The sequence below is a fragment of the Dipodascopsis tothii genome (genome assembly GCF_038497935.1).
Source record: "Dipodascopsis tothii strain CBS 759.85 unplaced genomic scaffold V1510scaffold_27, whole genome shotgun sequence".
Lineage (NCBI taxonomy): Eukaryota > Fungi > Ascomycota > Lipomycetes > Lipomycetales > Lipomycetaceae > Neoaidaea > Neoaidaea tothii.
The window spans coordinates 1-21,248 of NW_027118011.1; the positions used below are offsets into that span (position 1 = coordinate 1).

At 62.7% G+C, this 21,248-nt stretch overlaps 11 protein-coding genes across 11 annotated transcripts; 3 read left to right on the forward strand and 8 right to left on the reverse strand.

Moving 5' to 3' along the window:
* Positions 1 to 346: 346 nt before the first annotated feature.
* Positions 347 to 2,149, reverse strand: V1510DRAFT_420699 (peptidase M18). Its single transcript, XM_066934493.1, has 3 exons — positions 1,597 to 2,149; positions 643 to 1,566; positions 347 to 611 (listed from the first exon to the last, which is right to left on the reverse strand). The coding sequence occupies exons 1-3, from the start codon at positions 2,051 to 2,053 to the stop codon at positions 385 to 387; spliced, it is 1,608 nt and encodes a 535-aa protein (XP_066787535.1). The 5' UTR covers positions 2,054 to 2,149; the 3' UTR covers positions 347 to 384.
* A 216-nt stretch (positions 2,150 to 2,365) lies between these two features.
* On the forward strand, positions 2,366 to 3,791 carry V1510DRAFT_420701 (EXS family-domain-containing protein). Its single transcript, XM_066934494.1, has 2 exons — positions 2,366 to 2,610; positions 2,642 to 3,791. The coding sequence occupies exons 1-2, from the start codon at positions 2,502 to 2,504 to the stop codon at positions 3,721 to 3,723; spliced, it is 1,191 nt and encodes a 396-aa protein (XP_066787536.1). The 5' UTR covers positions 2,366 to 2,501; the 3' UTR covers positions 3,724 to 3,791.
* On the reverse strand, positions 3,581 to 4,563 carry V1510DRAFT_420703 (nucleolar protein 12). Its single transcript, XM_066934495.1, has 2 exons — positions 4,265 to 4,563; positions 3,581 to 4,181 (listed from the first exon to the last, which is right to left on the reverse strand). The coding sequence occupies exons 1-2, from the start codon at positions 4,384 to 4,386 to the stop codon at positions 3,827 to 3,829; spliced, it is 477 nt and encodes a 158-aa protein (XP_066787537.1). The 5' UTR covers positions 4,387 to 4,563; the 3' UTR covers positions 3,581 to 3,826.
* A 395-nt stretch (positions 4,564 to 4,958) lies between these two features.
* Positions 4,959 to 8,679, reverse strand: V1510DRAFT_215417 (uncharacterized protein). Its single transcript, XM_066930476.1, has 3 exons — positions 7,796 to 8,679; positions 7,505 to 7,763; positions 4,959 to 7,472 (listed from the first exon to the last, which is right to left on the reverse strand). Exons 1-3 carry the CDS (start codon positions 8,276 to 8,278, stop codon positions 5,059 to 5,061), a joined length of 3,156 nt encoding a protein of 1,051 aa, XP_066787538.1. The 5' UTR covers positions 8,279 to 8,679; the 3' UTR covers positions 4,959 to 5,058.
* Positions 8,680 to 9,614: 935 nt separating this feature from the next.
* V1510DRAFT_426888 (chaperonin Cpn60/TCP-1 family) lies at positions 9,615 to 11,757 on the reverse strand (the record flags this gene model as incomplete). Its single annotated transcript, XM_066935184.1, has 3 exons — positions 9,615 to 11,140; positions 11,251 to 11,302; positions 11,755 to 11,757. 3 exons carry the CDS (start codon positions 11,755 to 11,757, stop codon positions 9,615 to 9,617), a joined length of 1,581 nt encoding a protein of 526 aa, XP_066787539.1.
* Positions 11,758 to 11,790: 33 nt separating this feature from the next.
* V1510DRAFT_420711 (60S ribosomal protein eL39) lies at positions 11,791 to 12,391 on the reverse strand. The gene is made up of 3 exons (XM_066934496.1): positions 12,332 to 12,391; positions 12,057 to 12,157; positions 11,791 to 12,006 (listed from the first exon to the last, which is right to left on the reverse strand). The coding sequence occupies exons 1-3, from the start codon at positions 12,335 to 12,337 to the stop codon at positions 11,958 to 11,960; spliced, it is 156 nt and encodes a 51-aa protein (XP_066787540.1). The 5' UTR covers positions 12,338 to 12,391; the 3' UTR covers positions 11,791 to 11,957.
* Positions 12,392 to 12,605: 214 nt separating this feature from the next.
* On the reverse strand, positions 12,606 to 14,033 carry V1510DRAFT_420718 (SRP40, C-terminal domain-containing protein). The gene has a single exon (XM_066934497.1). It carries the CDS (start codon positions 13,884 to 13,886, stop codon positions 12,753 to 12,755), a length of 1,134 nt encoding a protein of 377 aa, XP_066787541.1. The 5' UTR covers positions 13,887 to 14,033; the 3' UTR covers positions 12,606 to 12,752.
* A 54-nt stretch (positions 14,034 to 14,087) lies between these two features.
* Positions 14,088 to 14,879, forward strand: V1510DRAFT_420724 (uncharacterized protein). Its single transcript, XM_066934498.1, has 2 exons — positions 14,088 to 14,758; positions 14,791 to 14,879. Exons 1-2 carry the CDS (start codon positions 14,288 to 14,290, stop codon positions 14,842 to 14,844), a joined length of 525 nt encoding a protein of 174 aa, XP_066787542.1. The 5' UTR covers positions 14,088 to 14,287; the 3' UTR covers positions 14,845 to 14,879.
* V1510DRAFT_431418 (RNA polymerase III subunit Rpc25-domain-containing protein) lies at positions 14,748 to 15,645 on the reverse strand. The gene is made up of 4 exons (XM_066935432.1): positions 15,361 to 15,645; positions 15,240 to 15,326; positions 15,143 to 15,206; positions 14,748 to 15,108 (listed from the first exon to the last, which is right to left on the reverse strand). Exons 1-4 carry the CDS (start codon positions 15,566 to 15,568, stop codon positions 14,880 to 14,882), a joined length of 588 nt encoding a protein of 195 aa, XP_066787543.1. The 5' UTR covers positions 15,569 to 15,645; the 3' UTR covers positions 14,748 to 14,879.
* Positions 15,646 to 16,088: 443 nt separating this feature from the next.
* Positions 16,089 to 17,807, forward strand: V1510DRAFT_397546 (uncharacterized protein). Its single transcript, XM_066931909.1, has 2 exons — positions 16,089 to 16,468; positions 16,504 to 17,807. The coding sequence occupies exons 1-2, from the start codon at positions 16,202 to 16,204 to the stop codon at positions 17,743 to 17,745; spliced, it is 1,509 nt and encodes a 502-aa protein (XP_066787544.1). The 5' UTR covers positions 16,089 to 16,201; the 3' UTR covers positions 17,746 to 17,807.
* Positions 17,808 to 19,189: 1,382 nt separating this feature from the next.
* On the reverse strand, positions 19,190 to 21,236 carry V1510DRAFT_216170 (uncharacterized protein). Its single transcript, XM_066930477.1, has 8 exons — positions 21,151 to 21,236; positions 20,746 to 21,078; positions 20,573 to 20,714; positions 20,432 to 20,542; positions 20,137 to 20,399; positions 19,639 to 20,106; positions 19,407 to 19,607; positions 19,190 to 19,375 (listed from the first exon to the last, which is right to left on the reverse strand). The coding sequence occupies exons 2-8, from the start codon at positions 20,968 to 20,970 to the stop codon at positions 19,274 to 19,276; spliced, it is 1,512 nt and encodes a 503-aa protein (XP_066787545.1). The 5' UTR covers positions 20,971 to 21,078; positions 21,151 to 21,236; the 3' UTR covers positions 19,190 to 19,273.
* Between the last annotated feature and the right edge of the window lie 12 nt (positions 21,237 to 21,248).

Consider the following 21,248-nt stretch of genomic DNA (forward strand, 5'->3'; position numbering starts at 1 on the left):
AGGGCACACCCTCGATGTCGCCGCCGGCGGCTGACCAACAAGCCTCCGGCGGCGACTCCGTCGGGGTGGCTGCCCTGCGGGCAGTGGCGCATAGCCGCGTGGCGCATAGCCGCCCGCAGGGCGCACCCTCGACGGAGTCGCCGCCGGAGGCTCGTGCACCGCCACAGACGAGCCTCCGGCGGCGACTCCGTCGAGGGTGGCTGCCCTTCGGGCAGGGCCGCATGTGGCATATAGCCGCCGTGGCGCATAACCGCCCACATGCCACCTCCGGCGGCCGCCGCTCAGGCTCGTGCACCGCCACTACAGACCTGCAGCCACAGGCCGTGTCGGCTGGCGCCGCACCACGCAAACCAAATCGTGCATTTAAATCTCTATCTGGCGCCGCTACATCTTCTCGCCAGCGCGGAAGTGGAAGTCGACGTCCTCCCACTCCTCGTAGAAGCCGCGGAAGAGCTTGACGCCCAGACCGGTGTCCTGGGAGCCGGTGCAGGCGCGGATGGAGTGCATGGCCAGCTGCGGGATGCCCATGTCGGCACCGCGGCAGCCCATGGACGACGAGAGCATGGGCCCGACGGTGCCTCCAGAGCGCGAGTCGTTGCGGATCTGGAAGTCTGGGGTCAGCGGGCGCGGGCGCGGACTTACACTGGATGGTGGAGTCGCAGCGGCGGGCAATCTCCTCCATGAACGCGGACGACTCGGCGTCGGTGGTCATGTGGCCGTTCGGGTCGCAGGACATGGTGACACCCACGTTGAGGTGGGGCATGTGGCCCGGCAGGTAGACGTTCATGAAGTTGGGGTTGACGGCGTGGATGACGTCGGCCGACAGCAGGAAGGAGTTGGCGTAGGTCTGCTGCTTGGTGGCGCCGCCGCCCAGCGCGTCGAGCACGCGCTCGATGGCGCCCTCGAGCAGGCCGCCGCGGGCGCCCTGCTTCTGGAGCGAGCCGATCTCCTCGTTGTCGAAGAGCGCGAGCACGTTGAGGCCGTTGCCGATGACCGAGTACGTGTCGGCGGTCTCGACAAAGGCCTCAAAGGCCGCGAAGGAGCAGATCTTGTCGTCGACGCGCGGGCAGAACAGCAGCTCCTTGTGGAGGCCGCCGACAGTGCCCTTCTGGGTGTCGAACAGCTCGAGGTCGAAGTTCATGAGCTGGTCCACGGCCACGCCCAGCTGCTCGGCCACGATGCGCAGCAGCCGGATGTTGTGCTTGCCCGCGAGCGGCGCCGCCGCCTCCTCCGGCGTCAGCTCGTTCTCGGCCGGGTCCTCCGGCTCGAGCGCGATGATTGGCGTCGTGTTGGTCTCGGCGTTGAACGGCCCCTGCGACGGCGCGCCAAAGTGCGGCGCCAGCGTCGGGATCCGCGCGACGGGGTACGGGATGTGCAGCAGCTTGGTCTGCATGATGCCCTCGCCGTTCTTGATCACGACGCGGCCGCCCAGGCCCAGGTCGCGGTCCCACCACGTCGACGACATCGCGCCGGCGTACGGCGCCGCGCCCAGCTGCGTGTAGCCCTCCACCGCGGGCTTCTTGGAGATCGGCTTGACCTTGGCGCAGAGCGCGTCGATGTGGCACGCTGCGTCAGCGCGTCCTCCGGCCTACTTACCGACCATGCCGGCGCCGTTGCCGCCGACGTAGCCCTCGCCGATCACGAACGCGACCAGCGCCGAACCATTGCGCGTCGTGAAGTACTTGCCGCGCGCCTTGAGCTTGTGCTTCCACGACACACGCTCCGACAGGTACGTGAACCCGTTCTTGATGAGCTCGTCCGCAAAGAACTGCGTCGCGTGGTACGTCGTCGGGTTGTCGTAGATGAACTCGATGAACGCGGTCGTGTACGGATCCTCGTCGAGCGCGGCCTTGAACTTGCGGCGCGGCGCGGCGTCGGTCTCGGCCTCTGCGCGCGGCTCGCCGCGCAGCCGCGCGGCCGACGCCGGCTGCCGTCCGCCCGCCAGCGTCGCGCTCTCGCGCTCGGCGGCGGCGGCGACCTCGAGGTCGCTCAGCGACAGTCTCGCCGTGTCCTGCGCCAGCTTCTGGGCAACAACTCTCTGGGGAACGCGCATTGTCTCTTTCCCTGGTGATGGATGGTAGTCTTCCGGGGAGAGCGGTTATCGTGGGTCGGCGAGATAAGTGGCACCGCCACCACCGCCGCCCAAGCCTCCTTGTTCGTTAGGTGACACCGGGGGCGACGGGGCGCGGCGAGCGCGCAGGGGGGTGACAATATGGCGCATTGCGCCCCGCGTCACGCAGCCGCCCGCCGGCCGCACCCCCCTGACATTCCCGTCGCTTCCGCCGCGCGGTCACCGGCTCGGGCCGCCGCCGCCGGTGTCACCCAAAGTGCGGCGCCGTGGCTGCACGCCGGGACGCATCGCGACGCCAATTGTCTGCACAAGACCAGATCCCCCGACGCGCCCGGAGACCGGCGCCCCCTGCTCGTCGCCGATCGTCATCCGGACCAGACACCGCGCGGCCTCCGCGGAACATGCCCGGTGCCTGAATCGCCGCTCCACCATGGAAAAAGACAACTCGGTCGTCGTCGTCGACGGCGTCGCCCTCTTTGACTCGCTCTTCTCGGCCTACTTTCCGCTGCCGTTCCGGATCGTGGCGGCCATCACGCTCGGTACGTACGCCGCCGGGCCCGCTGACCGCAGGCATCTGGGGCTGGGGCACCAACGTGCACTACCTGTCGCGCGCCCATGTCGACGTCGGCGCGCTGGTGCGCCAGACCACGGCGTCCGTGCCGCTGTACATGTACATCTACTCGGTGGCCATGCTGCTGACGCTCGTGCTGGCCGTGTGCACGCTCCTGTTCTGGCTGACGTCGGCGTCGCTGGCGACCGGCCTGCGCATCGTCCCGGGCGGCTTCTGGCCCTGGCTCGCCGTGGCCCTCGTCCCGGCCGTGTTCTGCTTCCCGGGGCCCCAGTTCCACCGCGCCGGCCGGTTCCGGTTCCTCAGCACCGTGCGCCGGATCGCGCTCGGCGGGCTGGACAAGGAGGTCAGCTTCGCCGACGTCATCGCCGCCGACGCCGTCACGTCCTACACCAAGGTCCTGGCCGACCTCTGGGTCATGGTCTGCATGACGTTCTCGGGCGCGTCCGTGGCCGGCGTGCCGCTGCGCCAGTGCGGCGGCCGCCTCGTCGTGCCCACGCTGCTCTGCATCCCCAACACGATCCGGCTGCGCCAGTGCCTGACCTTTGTCCTGCGCACGTCCGGCCACGCCCGCAAGATGCAGCTCCTCAACGCGCTCAAGTACTCGACCGCGTACCCGGTCGTGTTCCTGTCGCTGCTCCAGCGCACCACCGACGGCCCCGACGACGTCCTCTCCGCGGCCGCCCTCCACCGGCTCTGGATCCTCGCCCTGCTCGTCAACTCGCTCTACTCGTTCTACTGGGACGTCACCAACGACTGGGACCTCACGTTCTTCGTCCGCCGGCCGCCGCCGGGCCTGCGCTTCTACGGCCTCCGCCAGAAGCTCTACCTGCCCGCGCCCAACGCGTACTACGCCGCCGTCGTCGCCGACCTCGTCCTGCGCCTGGCCTGGTCCGTCAAGCTCTCGCCGCACCTCAACTTCTTCAACGAGCGCGAGGGCGGCTTCTTCATCCTCGAGCTCCTCGAGGTCTTCCGGCGCTGGGTCTGGCTCTTCTTCCGCCTCGAGTGCGAGTACATCCGCAGCGCCGGCAAGCTCCCCGTCAACGTCCCGCCCGGCATCGAGATGCACGAGGCCAAGGACTAACTGCATCCGCATCTGTATGATACTGCCAATATAGCCGCACCTCGCGTGCCTGTAGTATTCCTATCGTACATCCGTGCAAATCAAAACTTTTGGCCCTCCCATGCTACAGATACTCGATCGTCACCTTGGTGTTGTCGTCGTCGCTGCTGTCCTCCTCCTCCTCGACGGTCTCGGCCGTCTTGGCCTTGGTCTCTGCGTCCGAGAACCCGTTCCACTCGCTCTCGCTACCGGAGCTGTTGGGCCCTGTCTCCATCTCGTCGTCCGACCCGGCCAGCGCGGCCTTCTGGTTCTTGTAGAACTCCTCGGCCTCCTTGGCCCGGTTCTCGATCTGCTGCTTGCGCGACTCGCGCAGTTCCCGCCGCTGCTCGAGCCGATCCCGCCGCTCGGCCTCCTTGGCCTTGGCGACCGCCTTTTCCTTGCGCTCGACGTTGCGTTTGTGGAAACCTGTCAGGTAGTCCCTGCCGGTCAGCTGCGCTCTGCGACCCTGCTGCCCCGCCGGCCGTCCCCGCCAGCCAGCCCCCGGCCGTCCCGTCGTACTTACTCTCGCGCCTTCTTGTCGAAGGTGATCTCGCGCGATCGGCGGCCGTTGTTTGCCTTGGGCTCGTACTTGGATATCTTGAACCCACGATCCCGGCCGCCCGCGCTGTCTCTGTTGGACTTCATGATGCTCTATGCTTGGTGTATGCTCGGTGGTATGCTTTGTCCAGACGGATTTTGTCTGCGTCGAAATTTTCGCGGTCGAATTTTTTACTTTTAAGATTTTGTACTTAACGTGGGAGTTTACGCACCCGTGCAAGCGGTTATATGCTAGGGTGGCTATTTGCTCAGCCCAACATGGCCAGCCATGGACATGACGGCCAGCCACCTCGACTGAGTGGCGGCCGACAACTCGCGCGTGGCTGTGCAGGAGAGTCCGGCACCGAATCGGCCATGAATGCTCTCTGCGTGCGGCTATGCGCCACAGCGGCTATATGGCATGCCCGGGGACAGCCACATCGACTCAGTCGCCGCCGGAAACTGCTCAACGGAGCTTCCTGCAGCCGTTGCGCACCAGAGTAAATGTCATAAGTCTTTATTTCCCAAGCCAGCAGAGCCGGTGAGATAAATGTACATGAGCCAGCTTCGAGAGCTGCCATATTCAAAAACAGCAAGACCACCTAATAATACAAAGATGAAGATAATAATCAAATGAGACTCCGTCCGAGACGTAATTTTATAAACCTGGACCCATCGTACGACCAAAACCGAAAAAGAGCACCATTAAACCGAGCGGGGTTGGCTGGAAAGCCGCGGCTAGGCCGCGTAATCAAAAAAACGGAGGACGCAACCGGTCCATCACGTATATGCAACTCCTTCCGACTCCAGATTGAAGTAGCGCTGGAAGTTCGGTTCGCCACGGAGATTGTCGCGCACGACGTAGTAAATATGCAGGAGCAGGTTGGGGAACCGGCGCGAGAAGTACGTCAGGAAGCCGTCGGGCACGGGCCCTAGCGACGCCTGCACGTTCGGCGGCAGGTCCTGGTAGTGGTGTTTCTTGTTGCGCAGCGCGCGCAGCAGGTCAAGCATGCGGTCGCCGTGGTACTTGCGGTACTTGCCGAGGTTCTCAATCAGCCCCTTGTCGAGCAGCTTGTACCAGTCATCCGAGAGCACGTCGCTGGCGCCGTTCTCGAGCTTGCACAGTAGTTCGCTGGGCGGATCGCGGCGCTCGACCTCGAACCTGTCCGAGACGTCGAGGAGGAAGTCGAGCCGCTTGGCGGCCGGCCAAAAATACGGATGCGTCAGCACGTCTGTGGCCGACGGCCGGTTTTTGGGTTTGCGGTCAAGCATGCGCCGGATCAGGTCCTTGGCCTCGATGCCCTGGTAGCCCAGTGCGTCCAGGTACTCGAGGTCGGGGTCGTTCTTGATGATGTTGGCTTCGCGCATGTACTTGTCGCCGAACGGATGTGTGCCGTTCGAGAGCACGTAGTAGAAGACGCAGCCGAGTGAGAAGATGTCGATCGCACGGGTGGCCCGCCGATTGGAAAGAGAGTCGATGACTGCCGGCTCCGACGTCGAACCAGTCTGCGTACTATGCTGCGACCCCTGCGTGGGCACAGCCAGCGACATGGGCGAGTCGTCGTCGTCGACGAGCAGCTCGGGCGCGCGCCATCCTGACGTGCCCGCGGCCTGCGCCGTGGTGGCCCGGAAACTGCTCTGGTCTCCCTCGAGTTTCTTGCACAAGCCAAAGTCCGAGATCAGCAGCCGCGCCGGCGCCTTATTGTTGGCACTGCGCTGCGGCACCGTCACGAGGATGTTCTGCGGCTTGATGTCGCGATGCACGATCTTGAGCGAGTGCAGATGCTGCAGACCGTTGGCGATCTGGTATAGTACCTTCGGCGGGTCCATGCGGCTCACCAGGTCCGAGAACTCAGAAGACTTCTCGATCACGTCCTGCAGCGTGGCCGGACACAGTTCCAGCGCGATGTACAGGAACCGCTGGCTCTCCTGCTTGCAATAGTACCGAATCACGTTCGGATGGTCGTCGCTGACTTGTAGCAGCGACACCTCGTGCGACGCCACGTCGTAAAAATCGACCAGCATCCGCTTCACGGCCACCTCCCGGTTCTCAAACAGGCCTTTGTACACAACAGTACCGTGACTGCCGTAGCCCAAGACCGTGTCGGTGACCTGCAGCGAGTGGATGTTGTAAGAGCCCTCGTTCTCGCTGCCTTCGGCGTCGACCTGGCGCATGTTTATGTCGCTCGACGACCGGTTCTGGTCCGTCAGCACGACGATACTCTTCTCGCCGTCGCTGCCGCCGTCCACAGATAGCTCCTTGGCCTTCTTGCGACCGCCGCGCGAGCCGCGCTTGCGCTTCTTGACTGTGCCCGGCGGGGGCATCGCCGTCGACTGCCCGTCATCGTTATTGCGGGCGTCATCGCTGGGCCCGCTTGAGTCGCGGTCCATGTCGGCGCTGACGATGTCGTCCGCGAACCGCGTCTGCCGCAGCGGCCGCGTGATCGGTGACGTCTCCTCCTCGGCCGTCGACTTGGAGAACCACAGCCGCCGGAAGTAGTCGTACCGGTAGATAAGATAGGCGACCAGCAGGATCGGCAGTGCCATCGCCAGATCGACCACGGCGCGTAGGTGGATCGAGTAGTGCTCCGGCGCGGGCGGCAGCGTCGGCAGTAAATGCGACCCGCCGATCTGCGGGCTCGCCGACGGCGCCTCGATGCCGAGCAGCGGCACTGCGTTGGTCATCTGGCGGCCATCGTGGACGCCAACGAGCCACAGCGCCACGTCACGCGAGTCGTAGAAGTTCCGGCCACCCATGGACCACGCTGCAGGCGGCGCCATCTTGACAAGGAACGGGAAGTTTGACTCAGACAACGCGTACCAACCCCACTCGGCTGTGCGATTGACAAACGTCGACATCGGTCCATCGGTGTTGCGCGTGAACCGCGGGTTGGTCATCTTGGGCTGCGGCAGCAGCACGTACGAGTCGGGGTACGGCTCAGTGTGGTCCGACGGCTGGGTGAACACGTCGAAGACGCTGATGGCTGGCGACCCCAGCGTGTGTGACCACAGCGGGTGCTCGAGGAAGCTGTCAAAGCCGACAACGGTACCGTCGTGGAGTGTTGAGACATATGTGTGGTCGGGACTGGTGGCGTGCTGCTGGATGAGGTCGGCGTCCATGTTGTTGGGGCCCCAGGTTGCATACGACACGTTCCACACCACGTCGTCCTTGGAGTGGATCTGCAGCTTGTATTCTGCGGTCAGCGCCGTTGCTGTGCTTACTCACCTGTGCGGCCCAGCAGGAACGTCTCGCGACCAGTAGTCGCGCTGATCCAGTCGTTGTCGTCTTCGTCGAGCTCCTGCAGATCCTTGCGCCGGCACTTGAGATCGTCCACCGAGCCAGAGCCGTAGACGTTGACGATCTTGCCGGTGCGCGCGTCCACCGCGTAGAGCACCGTCTCACGGCTGCCAGTGTATATCTTGTCGTCGCCCAGGATGGCGAAAGGGGATTCGAGCACGAGCTGCTTGATCGACACGGGCAGGCGCTTCGGTCAGCTCCAATCCGCGACAGACATACCTGCAGGCCATGCTTCATCGTGAAGTAGTACAGCGAGCCATCTTCGAGTGGCTCCACGATCCAGGTGATGTCCTCGTGGTCGCCATCGGCCGCCGTCGCCGGCGCGGCCGCCTTGACGGCAGAGCCCTGCCCCTCCAGCGTCCAAAGGCGTTCACCTGTGTTCCGCCGGCATGCGTGCAGCGAGCCGTCCACGGTCGACACCAGGAGGAAGCCAGCCAGGTCCCAGTCGCCAATGCGTCGCTGCTCCGACACGCCGCTCGTGTGCGAGTCGTACGTCGCCAGCGCCTCGTCCGGCGCGGCCAGCCCGTGCGGCGTGCGCGACGGCGTCGGCAGCCCGCGCGCCTGGCCAGCCCGGTACTCGCCGAGCCCGCCCGTCGCGCCGTAGCCGCCCACGCGCGCGCCGGCCGCCACCACCGCGCACGGCACAACGATCGCCCACAGCACGAGCGCAACCACGCAAAAAATTGTAGTCCAGACCCTCATGGGAGCGTCCGCAACGTCAAAGCCTTATAGTTCCTGGGTCACGCTCTCAGTATTCGATAAACCATTCATCTATGCGTGTTCCGAGCTTCTGGCGTTGTCCAGCACCGGCTGTTGAATGCGAGATGTCAGTGTCGGTGAAAATTCTACCACGTTTTGTCCAGACCCCGTCTGCCCGTGATCGAACTTTGTGGACCTTTTAGGCGTTGACCTGAGCCGCACGCTTCTTGGGTGAATCCCCCCCCCAAGCCTGTACGGGCGCCCCGAACTAGCCGAACACGCCAAAAGCGCACGTAATGCCCTCCGACTAGACTAGACCGAAGAGTCCCTGCACGTCGGTGGCTGAGGCGGCTAACGCGGTACCGGGCGGGCCGGCCGAGCGCCGTGGAGGCGCGGCTGGCCTGGAGCCTGGTGGAGCCGATCCGCTGCCGGCTTGCGGGGCTGACCTGCGCCGGCGTAAGTCCGTGTCCGTGCCGCAGCGGCGCCGGCCCACGGAATGGGTCGGACCGGGCGAAGCCGACGGACCACAGCGTCCACGGTTGGGCGCAAATAGCGCGTCTCGGCTGCGACGCGCTCCGTAGCCCGCCAAGGGGCACTGCTAGCTGTTGCGGGCTGCTCGGCGGACCTGGCGGCCCGGACGCGGCGTGATGGCCGCGCTGGTGACCTGCAGATGCGCCGGCCCGAACCGGACGTGCTTGCGCGGCCTGCTGGGACAGCCGTGCGACGCCTGTGACGGATCACAGGCCGCAGTGATCGGAATGGACGCACGCGCAGATCTGCCTGACGGAGTCGCGCTCTGGTCGGCGGATGCGTGGTGATTTGACGGTCTGCCAGGTTTGCGACGGCGAATGTTTGATAGACACGCGACCGCGGTCCGGACGGCGGCCGCGACGGTCAGCCGCGGTCCGGCCGCCCGCACGGCTGCCGCGTAGCCAGCGGGCAGCCGGATCGCGGCCGCGGTGCACGGCTGCGCCCGCCGACGTCAGAGTGCTGACACGGGCGGCGGCGGGGCTCGAGGTCTACGTAAGCTGGCGGTGCCCAGCCAAGCGGCCAAGCGGGCTGATACGGCGGGAAGGTGATCTGCGCGTTGCGCAGGCGGAAATAGGGTGGAGGCAACGTTGCGCACAGATGTTTGACTCAGCCGCCGGAACGCCAGGTTGCACGAGCGACGCAGTGGAGACAAGCCGCACGCAGTGCGGCGGTGGCACACGACACGCAGCACGCGCCGTACGCACGTGGGCAGACGCGGGCGGTGGTGCGGTGGCGTCTGCAAGGCACCGTGGCGCAGCAGCCGCCGACCGGCGCGCGAAGAGCTCAAACACGGATATTATATGCTATTTTACATCATGTTTCTGTCGGCCGAGCGCGGCTTGGCCCGGATAATGTTGTCCACGCGCAGCAGCAGCTCAGCGGCCTCGGAGGCGGACGACACAACCGCCCGCTTGAGCTTGTAGCTCTCAATGACGCCGGCCTCGCGCATGTCGATGATGCGGCCGTTGTCGAGGTCCAGACCCGAGGTGGACATGCCGTTGTAGATTGCCGCGCGCAGCTTGGACACGAGCTCGCTCGAGTCCAGGCCGGCGTTGTCGACCAGGATGGTGGGCAACTGGCGCAGGGCGCGGCCAAACGCCTCGACCGCGAGGGCGCGCTTGCCGTCGACGTTCTGGGCGGCACCGTCCACGGCGCGCGACATGATCATCTCAGAGCAGCCACCGCCGAGAACCGTGCGGGTCTCGACCACAGTCTGCGACAGCACAGACAGCGCGTCGTGCAGCGAGCGCTCGGCCTCGTCCAGCAGGTGCTCGGTCGCGCCGCGGAGCACGATCGTGCACGCTTCGCCGGCCGCGACGCCCGAGAACTTGGTCAGCGTGTCCTCGCCGATCATGATCTCCTCAATCAGGTCGCAGTGGCCCAACTTGACCAGCTCCGGCTGGTCGAACGTCGAGACGACCTCACCGCCGGTGACCAGCGACAGGCGCTCGATACCCGCAAAGTCGGCGTGCTCGATCGACATGACGCCCGCGTCCGAGAAAAGCTGCTCGGGCCAGTTGTAGATCAGCTGGCGGTTGACGAAGCAGTTGATGCCATGTGCCTTGATCTTCTCGACCTTGGCGCGCATCTTGTCCTTCTCCGCGCGCTCGAGCTCGGCCAGCTTGCTCGTGGCGTCGACCTTGACGCGAGCGCCGAAGATCTTAACCTTGTCGATGTCCATCGGCGTGTTCGCCAACAGAATCTTGGCGTTCTCCAACCGCTTGGGCTGGTTGACACCGATGCGCTTGTCCAGAATGAAGCCCTCGTCCAGGTACGAGTCGATCAAGCGGCCACCTGCCTTCTTAATAATCTGGATGTTCTCCAGGTTCGTGCTGCCCTTGAGCCGCAGCACGGCGTCCACTGCCAGCTCGGCGAAGTAGTCCTTGTCCTGACTCAGCACCTTCGAGCTGAGCGTCGTCTTGGCGATTGAAATCAGATCCCGGCGGAAAGCCTCCGAGTTGCTGCCGTTGTCCACTGCGGCTCTCTCCAGCGCCTGCAGCGCGGCAGCCGACGCAATGCGGTAGCCCTCAATGATTGTCTGAGGATGAATCTTCTGATCAACCAGCTTCTCGGCCTCGCGCAGCAGCTCGGCAGACAACACGGTCACCGACGTGGTACCGTCACCAACCTCGTCGTCCTGGACCTTCGAGATGTTCACCAGCACCTTAGCTGCCGCGTTGTCCAGAGCGATCGACTTCAGGATAGTAGCACCGTCGTTCGTGACCATGGCCTGGCCCGTTGACATGGACTGCAGCAGCTTGTCCATGCCCTTCGGACCCAGAGTGGTCTTCACCAGGTCGCCAACGGCGATGGCGCCGACGAAGGCCGACATCCCTAGACGAATCGTCAGCCTCTGCTCCTTTGTACTCGGTTGCAATTGACATCGGCGGAATATCGACGCGTGCATGTGCAGCTCCACCAGTCCCGCCCGGTCTTTAACTTACGCGCATTTTCACCGCGCTCCTCTGTAACCTGATCTCCAAAAATCTGGACCGACTGCGCTGCAGTTAGCCAACCGTTCCTGCTCCACCGCGTATCTATCAAGCAGACACGCCTCTATCGGTTGCTACTTCAAACGTACCATATTGAAGTTGTGTATGCGAAATTATGGCACAGAATATGCGGTTATAATCTCGAATAGAGAGAAGACCTCAGAATTTTTTTGGTGCTGTAAATATCACTAGCACCGCGATTCAGCTTAGTCACGATATGATGCGTATTATATCATCTACTATGTACGACCTGCACACGTCTCGTATATACAGGGACGCGCTTTCGGTCGCCGGGTCGGCAGGGGGCGACTGGTAATCATCTACGTGTTGAAACAGCATTTTAGCCATTTACTAGTACCTCTTCTAAAAGAGTCCCGTGTTTTGCGGATATGCTTGACCTACGTGTTGTAGAGGTTCAAATCTTTCGGATCCACTGAAGATGAACACAACCACCACCATTGCTCGTTCAGTCGCAACCAAACGAGTGAGATATTTCATTTTAGTATCATCAAGAGCCAGAAAACCGGCAATTGAAAGAACTCGACTATATTATAGTATATATAATAACATTGTGAATATATGTAACAAAAACTCCCAATGATTTTCCTTTTATACTACTCCAGCAATACAATCCATCCGAAGAACGGGTTGTAAATTGCTTAGATGTTGAGTTTCTTTCTCCGCCACTGTCTTCTCTTGGAGTTGTACCTGGAGAGCTGTTAGTAGAGTCCAAAGATGACTATGTTGCCAATGCTTACTTGATGGTGTTGTTGGTCTTGAAGCGGAACCACTGCGGCATCGGGCGGTTCTGCTTAGCCGCCTTGGCGAGCTTGACCTTGGTTCTGAAAGACTTGTGGCTCTGGGTTTCGTTAGCAATCTGGCCTGACTTCAAAAATCTTTCAGCCCGCAACAACAATCTTCAAAAACGCAACGAAGCAGTCTGTCGCATAGGCACGGGGGCCGACACGATCATCACCGTCATGCTCGTCTGTTTTTTCGGACCCTTGCCGGGGTTCATAGGGAGAGTACTTACCGGCATAATGAATGTGTCGAACTTCGATATGTGTGAACGATGTCGATTTGATCAGAAGAGATACATGTAATAAAACTTGAATTGTGACACTGGGTGTGTGGGTGCGCAAGGTTGCCGGCGGATGTGACTGCTTTTCGAACAAAATTCAGCACCAACCCTATGTATACCCTAAAATAACCTAACCCTTATTTACATCGCAATTAGCGTCTGCGCCCAAATTCCTCGGCTACCGGCAGCGCCCGAACAGCGTTGGGCTACTCTTACAAGGACGTAGATCAATATTCAAAACTTTTGTAGACTTCATTAAAGGTCTATAGAAACAACTTTTACCCAATTACGATACAGTGACCTGGTGTACAATATTAACGTGCCCTACCCAACTCTATATGGAACGGTGCCCAACCCATTTTTCTATGCAGACTTAGTCCTGGAACTTGTAGCTACCAGACTCGAAACCAATGGTACCACCACGGTAGCTGCCGCGCTTCATCTTGTTCTTGTTCTTGGTGAAGTCCTTCCCGCGAACAGCACCAAGCTTTTCGTTGGCGATCTCGCCCCAGGTGCCGGCAACGCCCTGGTAGGTGTTGTCCTGCAGAGCACGGTTCTCGAACGCGACCTTGTTGCGGTCGATACGCGAGAAGCGCTTGGGGACGCTGGAGTCGACCTCAGCCTCGACAGGCGAAACCTCCTCGACGACGAGCACGCGCTTAGTCTTCTTGCTGCGGCGATCGGTCTCCTCCTCAGAGCTGTCCGAAGACGACTCAGAGGAGCTCTCGTCGCGCTTGCGCTTGCTGTCCTTCTTTTTGGGCTTGATCTCGACGACGGCGACCTCAACCTCCGAGTCCGAGCTCGAGTCAGACGAGTCCGAGTCAGACGAGTCCGAGTCCGAGGAAGAGGACGAGTCCGAGGACGAGTCAGAGTCAGAGTCCGAGTCAGAGTCCGAGTCCGAAGAGTCACTCGAATCCGAGTCCGAGTCAGACGAGTCGCTTGAGTCCGAGTCCGAATCCGAGTCCGACGAGTCGCTCGAGTCGTCTGAGTCGCTCGAGTCCTCCGAGTCCGAGGAGTCGCTAGACTCCGAGTCTGACGAATCAGAATCACTCGAAACTGCCTCGAGAACGAGGATCGTCTCGGTCTTACCAGCCTTGGCGGACTTCTTGCTCTTCTTGCTCTTCTTGGGTGCTTCCTCCTCGTCACTCGAGTCCGAGGAGTCCTCATCGTCGTCAGACGAGTCCGAATCGCTCGAGTCCGAGTCCGAGTCCGATGAATCAGAGTCCGAGTCCGACGAATCAGAGCCAGAGTCGCTCGAGTCCGAGTCGCTCGAATCGTCCTGCTCGCCCTCAAGATCCTTCATGGTCTTGTTCTCCTTCCAGAGCCAGTAGATCAGCTCCAGCGGAACAGCGCCGTCAGCCTCCTCGATCTCCGCTCCATCAAGAGCCTCAACCGAGGGCACCTCCTTGACCAGGGCCTTCAGCGCCTTCTTCAGGCCGTAGCGTCCCAGGAACGAGGCGACGTAAGGCAGAGCCTCCTTGGCATTTTCGATCGAAGCACCCGACATAATGATGATCCGGTAAAATCAAGTGTAATAACCGCTCTTGAATGTGGCGACAAGGACTATTTATATTTTATGCAAGGTCTTCCTGAATAGTTCCAGGTATACCGAGAATGTTCCACAGAATAGTCAGCTACGGAAGAGTAATGTTCGAGAAGCTAGATATATAAATTTTTTTAATTTTTTTTTTTAGCGTTTTCCGTAGTCGCGACCGATTTTTCTTGCTTGATGTAACGCCCCCTGAGCTCGTGCGGCTCACTGCGCCACGACGCCACACAGCCACCTGAATAGACTCCCGGCTGGTGACGACAACCGGGGCAGTGACGGTGCAGCCACAGACAGCAGGCAGCAAGGCAAGCAATCACTGGGTGGCCGGTACGCGCCCATCTGACAACCGGGTGATTGAAATGTCTGGGATGCCGTCGCGGTCACAGCCGCCGACGTTCAAGTCGATAGCGCAGACGCGACCGGATCTGAGCGGGAGACCAGAGATCAGACGAACGCCGACGGACGAGCGGCCGACGTACGGCGGCTTCCGCGGCACGACTCCGGGTGCAGCGTCCGTCGAGGCGGGCGACTACTTTGCGCCTGCTAACGAGAGCAGCGACGTGTCTGGCAGCAGCAGCGCGCTGGTAGGCGGCGGCGAGGTGCCTGGCGTCGAGGAGACGCTCGAGTACTTTCAGTGGACGGGCAAAGGAAGCTCCAAGGCGCTCGAGCAAGAGATAATCAACGAGCTGGCGCTGGTGGATACGGCCAACGTGCACTCGATGATCGAGGGCGACGAGCGCACGAGCGCGCTGGAGCGGCTGCTGGACTCGGCCATCAAGGAGTGCGACGATCTTAGTCTCAAGCTGACGCTCTACAAAACCCAGCTCTTTGTGAGTACGCGTGGCGGACGTGCTGACGACAGACCCTTGAGGACTCGCTCAAATACATGGACGAACAACGGCGCGAGCGTCGGTAGAGTAGTGTCTATAATACATTCTATGTACAATGCAATCAGTCCCACCAGGTCACAAGACCCATGCCGTAGGTCTGGCATGAGGCCAGTAGCGAATATGGCGGCGACTGCGTCGCCGTGTTGTGCTCATCGTCGTTCGCGTTCTTGGGGCCGCGGGGTGAGACGTCGGTGAAGATTTCCTGCTCGACGCGGAACCGTATCTTCTCGTTGGTGTCGAGGTAGAGCTCGTGCTCGGTTTTCCAGACCCAGGCTTGCTCGCGCGAGATGCTGGCGTCAGCGATGTACACGGGCGGAGACTTACAAGACGCATTCCTCGAAGAGATACTCTTTGGGGATCAGGATGTCGTCGAAAAAGTCCATGCGGACTGCGGTCAGCGCGCTCGGCGGTAGTAACGTACCCCGAATGCCTTCCTCTGAGCACGACGAGATCCAGCCCGTCAAGACCTCGCCAACAAACGGCCGGAAGACGATCAGACGGAAGACAACTGTGGTCAGCAAGAGCCGCGCCCGCTTATGTACCCTTGATGAAGGCGCTACCGTCACCGTGCTTGATAAGCCCGTCGCCAACGTCGAGCACGTCGTAGAGCGAAATGCAGAGCCCGACGTCGTGCACGACCTTGTTGGCGTATTTTGCGTTGATCTCGTCCTCGAGAGCCTGCTCTGTCGGCTTGGAGAACTTGGACGGCACCACCCGGATCAGGTCCGAGAACTTGCTGAGGATGAACATTGCCGTGCCTGTGCCTGCCGGCTCGTGCTCGCGATGCCTCTGCCTGTCCTGATGCTCGGTCCCGGGCAGAACTGTGCGGTCGGCGCCGACATAAATTTTCAGATCACGTGTAGTAGTCACAGATATCACGTGATCTGTTGCCACGGCAACCGCGCCGGACCGTCGCCGATGGGCACGGCGGACTGGTGGGCCGGCGCTGGCGCACAGACGCGACGGCCAGACGACCCAGCAGACTGGTCTGCCGCGGCTGTCCGGCTACAAGCCTGGCCGCCAGCCGGAAGACCGGCCACCGGTCCCACAGACACAGTCAGGCCGAGCGCCGCACCAGCCAGCCCATATTCGCTGACCGGGCGGTCCGAGCAGCTCATTCGTGCCCAGACGCGCGAAGCCAAGCTGGTGGGCGCGTCTGGACCGCGGAACGGGCGCGAACGGGCGGACGCGGGGGGATCACGTGAACGCACACTTACCACGTGAGTATTTACTAATTGGTTAGGTAACGACAGGCCGTCGACCAGTCAAAATTGGATTATTCTTCTGCGCCGATTTGGCGCCGCAGAAGAAAACAGTGATTGCTTTTTCGCCCATTTTTCACACATCACGACTCCACCCCCAGCTCAAGTCGGACCACAGAAGATGTTGAAACTGTCTCGAACCGCAGGCGGCGCAACGCGCCTGGCTGCGGGTGCCAGCCGTGTGTCGCACAAGCAATTGGGCCGTGCCGGAGCCGCCCGGACGTTCGCGACGGTGCAGGCGGACAAGCCCCGGCAGTACGGCGGCCTGAGAGATCAGGACCGGATATTCCAGAACCTGTACGACAGCTACGGCTCGGATCTCAAGTCGGCCATGCGGATGGGCGACTGGTACAAGACCAAGGAGATCCTGCTCAAGGGCGACAAGTGGGTGAGTAGGTGGGCACGGGTCGGCGCTGACGGCAGATTATCGACGAGATTAAGGCGTCGGGCCTGCGTGGCCGCGGCGGTGCCGGCTTCCCGTCGGGCCTCAAGTGGTCGTTCATGAACCCGCCCGGATGGGAGAACAACCCCGGTCCGCGGTACATTGTCGTGAACGCGGACGAGGGCGAGCCGGGCACTTGCAAGGACCGCGAAATCATCCGCAAGGACCCCCACAAGCTCGTCGAGGGCTGTGTGATTGCCGGCCGCGCGATGAACTGCACGGCAGGCTACATCTACATCCGTGGCGAGTTCTACAACGAGGCTGCGATTCTGCAGAACGCCATCAACGAGGCCTACGCGGCCGGCTTCCTCGGCAAGAACGCGTGCGGCTCGGGCTACGACTTTGACCTGTACATCCACCGCGGCATGGGCGCCTACGTCTGTGGCGAGGAGACGTCGCTGATCGAGTCGATCGAGGGCAAGGCCGGCAAGCCGCGCCTCAAGCCGCCGTTCCCGGCCGGCGTCGGTCTCTTCGGCCGCCCCACGACCGTGACCAACGTCGAGACCGTTGCGGTCGCGCCGACCATCTGCCGCCGCGGCGGCGCGTGGTTCAACGCGTTTGGCCGCGAGCGCAACTCGGGCACCAAGCTCTTCTGCATTTCCGGCCACGTCAACGAGCCCTGCACGGTCGAGGAGGAGATGTCGATCCCGCTCAAGGAGCTGCTCGAGAAGCACTGCGGCGGCATCCGCGGTGGCTGGGACAACCTGCTGGGCGTCATCCCCGGCGGCTCGTCCGTGCCCATCCTGCCGAAGCACATCTGCGAGGACGTGCTCATGGACTTTGACGCTCTGCGCGACGCCCAGTCGGGTCTCGGCACCGCTGCCGTCATCGTCATGGACAAGTCGACCGACATCGTCCGCGCCATCCAGCGCTTCGCTTCGTTCTACAAGCACGAGTCGTGCGGTCAGTGCACGCCCTGCCGCGAGGGCACCACGTGGCTCAACAAGGTCATGAACCGGTTCCACATGGGCATGGGTACCGAGCGTGAGATTGACATGCTCATCGAGCTCACCAAGGAGATCGAGGGCCACACCATCTGCGCTCTGGGCGACGCCGCGGCCTGGCCCATCCAGGGCCTGGTCCGCCACTTCCGCCCGGAGATTGTCAAGCGCTTCCAGAAGTTCGAGGCCGAGGTTGGCTCTGTCTCTGTCGGCGGCTGGACCAAGGGTGCCCACATCGCCAACGGCGAGTTCCACGGCATTGGCGGCGGCAGCTCTCACTAGAGAAAAGAGTACAGTAGAGTGTTTTAATTTGTTCATTCCGATTTAAACGATTTGATTATTTACACTATGTACAGTCCTCGTCTGGGGACGCGCTGGCGGACGGCTTGGGCTGGTCGCCGGCCGCGCGTAGCCGGAGTCGCTCGGCGATCTGCACGGCTGCCGATGAGAGCGTCATGGCCGGCAACAGCAGGTTGCAGGCGCGTAGGACGCTCAGGCGAACGTCTGCGAGACCCTCGCCGGGCGGCGGCTTGCGCTCGACCGGCGGCGGCTTGCGGTCCTTTTTGCCACGGCTCTTGGCCACCGGCGCCGCCGTCAGCAGCACCTCTCGCTGCACGTACTCCGAGCTGGCTCCCATGGCGCCGTCCATGAACTGGTCCTCGAACGCGCGCAGGTCGGCGAGAGCCTTCTGACGCGCTCGGAGACTCAGTTTGTCGGCTTTGGTGCCTACCAGCTGCCATGTGATTCCGTGTTTGGCCATCAACGAGCCGACCAATTCGTCGGCTTTTTTGGCCCCGTTTCGGCCGTCGAGCACGAGCACGACTTTGACCAGCCTGGAATCAGCGGAAGACAGCGGGAGACTCACGTGCGCCGCCGTAGGACGTAGCGGGTGGCCACGGTCGAGTAGGCGTCCTTGAGCTTGGTCGTATAGCCAGGCAGCAAGACCAGCCGGATCGTACGTGGCTTGCCGGCGATGTCAGCGGTCAACTCAAAGAAGTCGATGCGCTCAGACGGCTCCTTGCGATCGGACACATCGGGCAGACTGGATTTGTCGGCGCGGGAGAGGCCAACGAGGAGGTGGTAGAGCAACGTCGATTTCTGCGTCAGCGCCGCCATAACAGCTCCCGTACTCCTGTGAACTCCTTGCCGAGAAGAGCGACCTGGCGTCAGACAATGACCATGGATGGGCATACCTCTGGGACGTCAGCAGGAGGGAAATCGGCCTCGGAAGCGGCCGATTTCAGCTGGACGCGGGCTTTGCGAAAGAACGCGTCGGCGAGGGCGAGGTCGCCCGCGGAAGGCTCGTAGAGACCCTGTCGGAGCGCGGTGGAGGCCGCGTTGATAGCGCTAGTGGCAGCGAGGCGACTGGGGGGGCTGGCAGCCGTGGTTTCGTGCCGGCAGCCCGTGGGCTGCCAGAGCCGGCCGCGGTCGCTGACAGACGCGACAGCCGGCGGGACCGCAGCAGTGGCCGACCGAGGCGCCCAGAAGGCCACCCGCGGCCGCCAGCGCCCGACCGGCGGCGCGCGCGCGGCCAATTGCGCACAGGAACGAGCGGACGCGTGCATGAGGTCGGATGGGAGGTGAGCCGCAGAGCGTGCGGCTGTGACGCACCGAGCCGCAAGCCGTGCGGCTCGGGCTCAGCCGCGCGTCGTGGCGTCACAGCCCCGCGCAACCCTACAGCCGCAGCGCAACCCTACGTCGCGCCGCACATCGTGCGGCGCTCTACTCCGTTCTCTGGATGCTTGAATTCAACTGCCCATGCCCGCGGTCCGCGACCGCGCAGATGCTAAAGACCGCCGTACGACCACCGCTACGACAGGTCCTTGACGATGTAAAACAGCAGGTACGCGTTCGACACCAGCACGCTCTTCTCTGAGACCAGCGTGACCACAGCGTCGTCAAAGTAGAACCACTGCCATCAGCGCCGTCTCTTGTCCACATACCTTGCCGTCGCCGCTCTTCATGTAGCACGTGTAGTGCCCTGTGTTGATCTTGCCCTGGTGGCACACGATCCCAAACAGCTCGTATATGTACGGCTTGCTCGGATGGGCCGCGCTGCGGCGCGTGTACGGGGCCATGTCGATCTCCATCGGGAACGGGACGTGGTCCGTGATCTTGTTCGACTTGGCGGCGTGCTCGAAGCGCTGGCGTCAGCACGTCCCCACCGCAACTTGCCTTGAACTGGATCGACAGCACCAGCGGCAGCCGCTTGATCAGCAGCTGCTTGGTGACCTCCTGCTGGGTCGAGCAGTTCGAGCAGTGGTACTTGGTCTCGAGCTTCTCCGGGCTGGTGAACTTGGTCAGGCACTCCTGCAGGCTCAGGACCTTGGACCCGTTCCGGCGGTCGCGCAGCTCGAGGCTCAGGTCCATGAGCGGGTCGATCGTCGACGTCACGTTCTTGCAGCCCGGGCAGATGATGTCGCTGGCCAGCTGGCCGCGAAACGCGCGGTGGACCAGGCAGCCGCAGTACTCGGCGCCGGCCGACGACTTGACGTCGGACGTGCTGTGCAGCTGGTCCAGGATGAACTGCAGGAACTCGTGCGCGTCCTGCTCCGAGTATCCGGCCAGCGACCGCTGCGTCTTCCAGGCCGTGTTGAGCAGCGACGCCGGCCCGAACCCGGTCGTTTCGGGCGACGTGAAGAACTGCGTGAGCGCGGCCGGAGAGGGCCCTACCTCGGTGAAGATCTCGTCGATCCGGCACGACAGACAGTTCTCGCGGCGGCACTTGCGCGAGTTGTGCCCGCCCGACAGAAAGTCGTTGCGGATGATCGGGTTGTGGATCAGACTCTGCAGGATGACCGACATGAAGCACGTTGCGCCCATGTTCTGGAACCCGCGCAGGCCCGGCCGGCACGGCGCCATGCGCGTGTTGTGCTCGAGAAACACGGCCTCCTCGGCCGCCGGCCGGTACGCAGCCCCGCGCCGTTTCTTGAGCTCTGCCGGTCAGCGCCGCCGCCGCCGCACTCACTTTTCGCCTCGAGCGTGGCCTCCTTGCGCGCCTTGGCCTTCTCCATCGCCGACGAGTACACGTAGTCGCGGCAGGCAAAGCAGTACAGGTGGCCCGACGACGAGTCCACGCCTGGGTCAGCCGGGCCCTGCGCCCACGTACCAAACATGTGGCCCTCCTTCTTGTAGTGCGCCTCCGAGTGGCGGCCCTTCCGGCACCCGACGTGGTAGCACTGCAGACACATGAACGTCGTCGTCAGGACCTCGTGGCACGTCGTGCACTGCTTCACGCGGAACGTCGCCAGCTGGGGTCAGTCACGCCCGGCGGCGTCGCACCTTCTTGGGGTCCTGCCGGACGTCGTACGCCACGCGCACGGCCTGCTGGTAGCTCTTGAGCGCGATGTCCTTGGACGGCGACGACAGCAGCTGCCGCACGTGCGCACACCCGATCCCCTGCTGCGCGGCGTCTGCTGCACCGTCGGGCCGGTCGCCGAGCGTCCCTCGGTCCATGCGGCCCTTTGTGGACGCTACCGTCGTCGTGCTTGATCCACTGTTTTTCATGGCCGATTCCACGCTGCCTGCGCCGGTTGCTTGCCGTACACGCTCCTCACCCGCGCGCGTGCTCTGGCGTCGTCTGGGCCGCTGCCGTGGTCGCTGCGGCCGATGGTCCTGCGCCGTCAGCACACCCGCGGCCGTGCCCGGCGACGCTGGCGTGGGCCGGGCCGCGCGCCGGCCACTCACCTGGTGATCTGTCCTAGTCTGACGCTGCCGTCCGTGCGCGATCGCTGCCGACTCGCGCGCTCGCTGTGTTGGCTTGTGCTGTCGAGGTGACCGTCGGG

Bases quoted from the DNA above. Each gene is read 5' to 3' on its own strand.
- V1510DRAFT_420718 (XM_066934497.1), bottom strand. From the start codon at position 13,886: ATGTCGGGTGCTTCGATCGAAAATGCCAAGGAGGCTCTGCCTTACGTC.
- V1510DRAFT_420701 (XM_066934494.1), top strand. From the start codon at position 2,502: ATGGAAAAAGACAACTCGGTCGTCGTCGTCGACGGCGTCGCCCTCTTT. The intron at 2,611-2,641 runs GTACGTACGCCG...CGCTGACCGCAG, and splicing joins CGTGGCGGCCATCACGCTCG to GCATCTGGGGCTGGGGCACC.
- V1510DRAFT_420703 (XM_066934495.1), bottom strand. From the start codon at position 4,386: ATGAAGTCCAACAGAGACAGCGCGGGCGGCCGGGATCGTGGGTTCAAG. The intron at 4,182-4,264 runs GTAAGTACGACG...GCTGACCGGCAG, and splicing joins TTCGACAAGAAGGCGCGAGA to GGACTACCTGACAGGTTTCC.
- V1510DRAFT_215417 (XM_066930476.1), bottom strand. From the start codon at position 8,278: ATGAGGGTCTGGACTACAATTTTTTGCGTGGTTGCGCTCGTGCTGTGG. The intron at 7,764-7,795 runs GTATGTCTGTCG...AGCTGACCGAAG, and splicing joins CGATGAAGCATGGCCTGCAG to CGCCTGCCCGTGTCGATCAA. The intron at 7,473-7,504 runs GTGAGTAAGCAC...CGCTGACCGCAG, and splicing joins GTTCCTGCTGGGCCGCACAG to AATACAAGCTGCAGATCCAC.
- V1510DRAFT_431418 (XM_066935432.1), bottom strand. From the start codon at position 15,568: ATGTTCATCCTCAGCAAGTTCTCGGACCTGATCCGGGTGGTGCCGTCC. The intron at 15,327-15,360 runs GTACATAAGCGG...TGCTGACCACAG, and splicing joins CGGTAGCGCCTTCATCAAGG to TTGTCTTCCGTCTGATCGTC. The intron at 15,207-15,239 runs GTACGTTACTAC...CGCTGACCGCAG, and splicing joins CTCAGAGGAAGGCATTCGGG to TCCGCATGGACTTTTTCGAC.
- V1510DRAFT_420699 (XM_066934493.1), bottom strand. From the start codon at position 2,053: ATGCGCGTTCCCCAGAGAGTTGTTGCCCAGAAGCTGGCGCAGGACACG. The intron at 1,567-1,596 runs GTAAGTAGGCCG...GCGCTGACGCAG, and splicing joins CAACGGCGCCGGCATGGTCG to CGTGCCACATCGACGCGCTC. The intron at 612-642 runs GTAAGTCCGCGC...CGCTGACCCCAG, and splicing joins CTGCGACTCCACCATCCAGT to ACTTCCAGATCCGCAACGAC.
- V1510DRAFT_216170 (XM_066930477.1), bottom strand. From the start codon at position 20,970: ATGAAAAACAGTGGATCAAGCACGACGACGGTAGCGTCCACAAAGGGC. The intron at 20,543-20,572 runs GTACGTGGGCGC...CGGCTGACCCAG, and splicing joins GAAGGAGGGCCACATGTTTG to GCGTGGACTCGTCGTCGGGC. The intron at 19,608-19,638 runs GCAAGTTGCGGT...TGCTGACGCCAG, and splicing joins TGCTGTCGATCCAGTTCAAG to CGCTTCGAGCACGCCGCCAA.
- V1510DRAFT_397546 (XM_066931909.1), top strand. From the start codon at position 16,202: ATGTTGAAACTGTCTCGAACCGCAGGCGGCGCAACGCGCCTGGCTGCG. The intron at 16,469-16,503 runs GTGAGTAGGTGG...CGCTGACGGCAG, and splicing joins TGCTCAAGGGCGACAAGTGG to ATTATCGACGAGATTAAGGC.
- V1510DRAFT_420724 (XM_066934498.1), top strand. From the start codon at position 14,288: ATGTCTGGGATGCCGTCGCGGTCACAGCCGCCGACGTTCAAGTCGATA. The intron at 14,759-14,790 runs GTGAGTACGCGT...TGCTGACGACAG, and splicing joins TCTACAAAACCCAGCTCTTT to ACCCTTGAGGACTCGCTCAA.
- V1510DRAFT_420711 (XM_066934496.1), bottom strand. The intron at 12,007-12,056 runs GTAAGCATTGGC...ACAGCTCTCCAG, and splicing joins AAGACCAACAACACCATCAA to GTACAACTCCAAGAGAAGAC.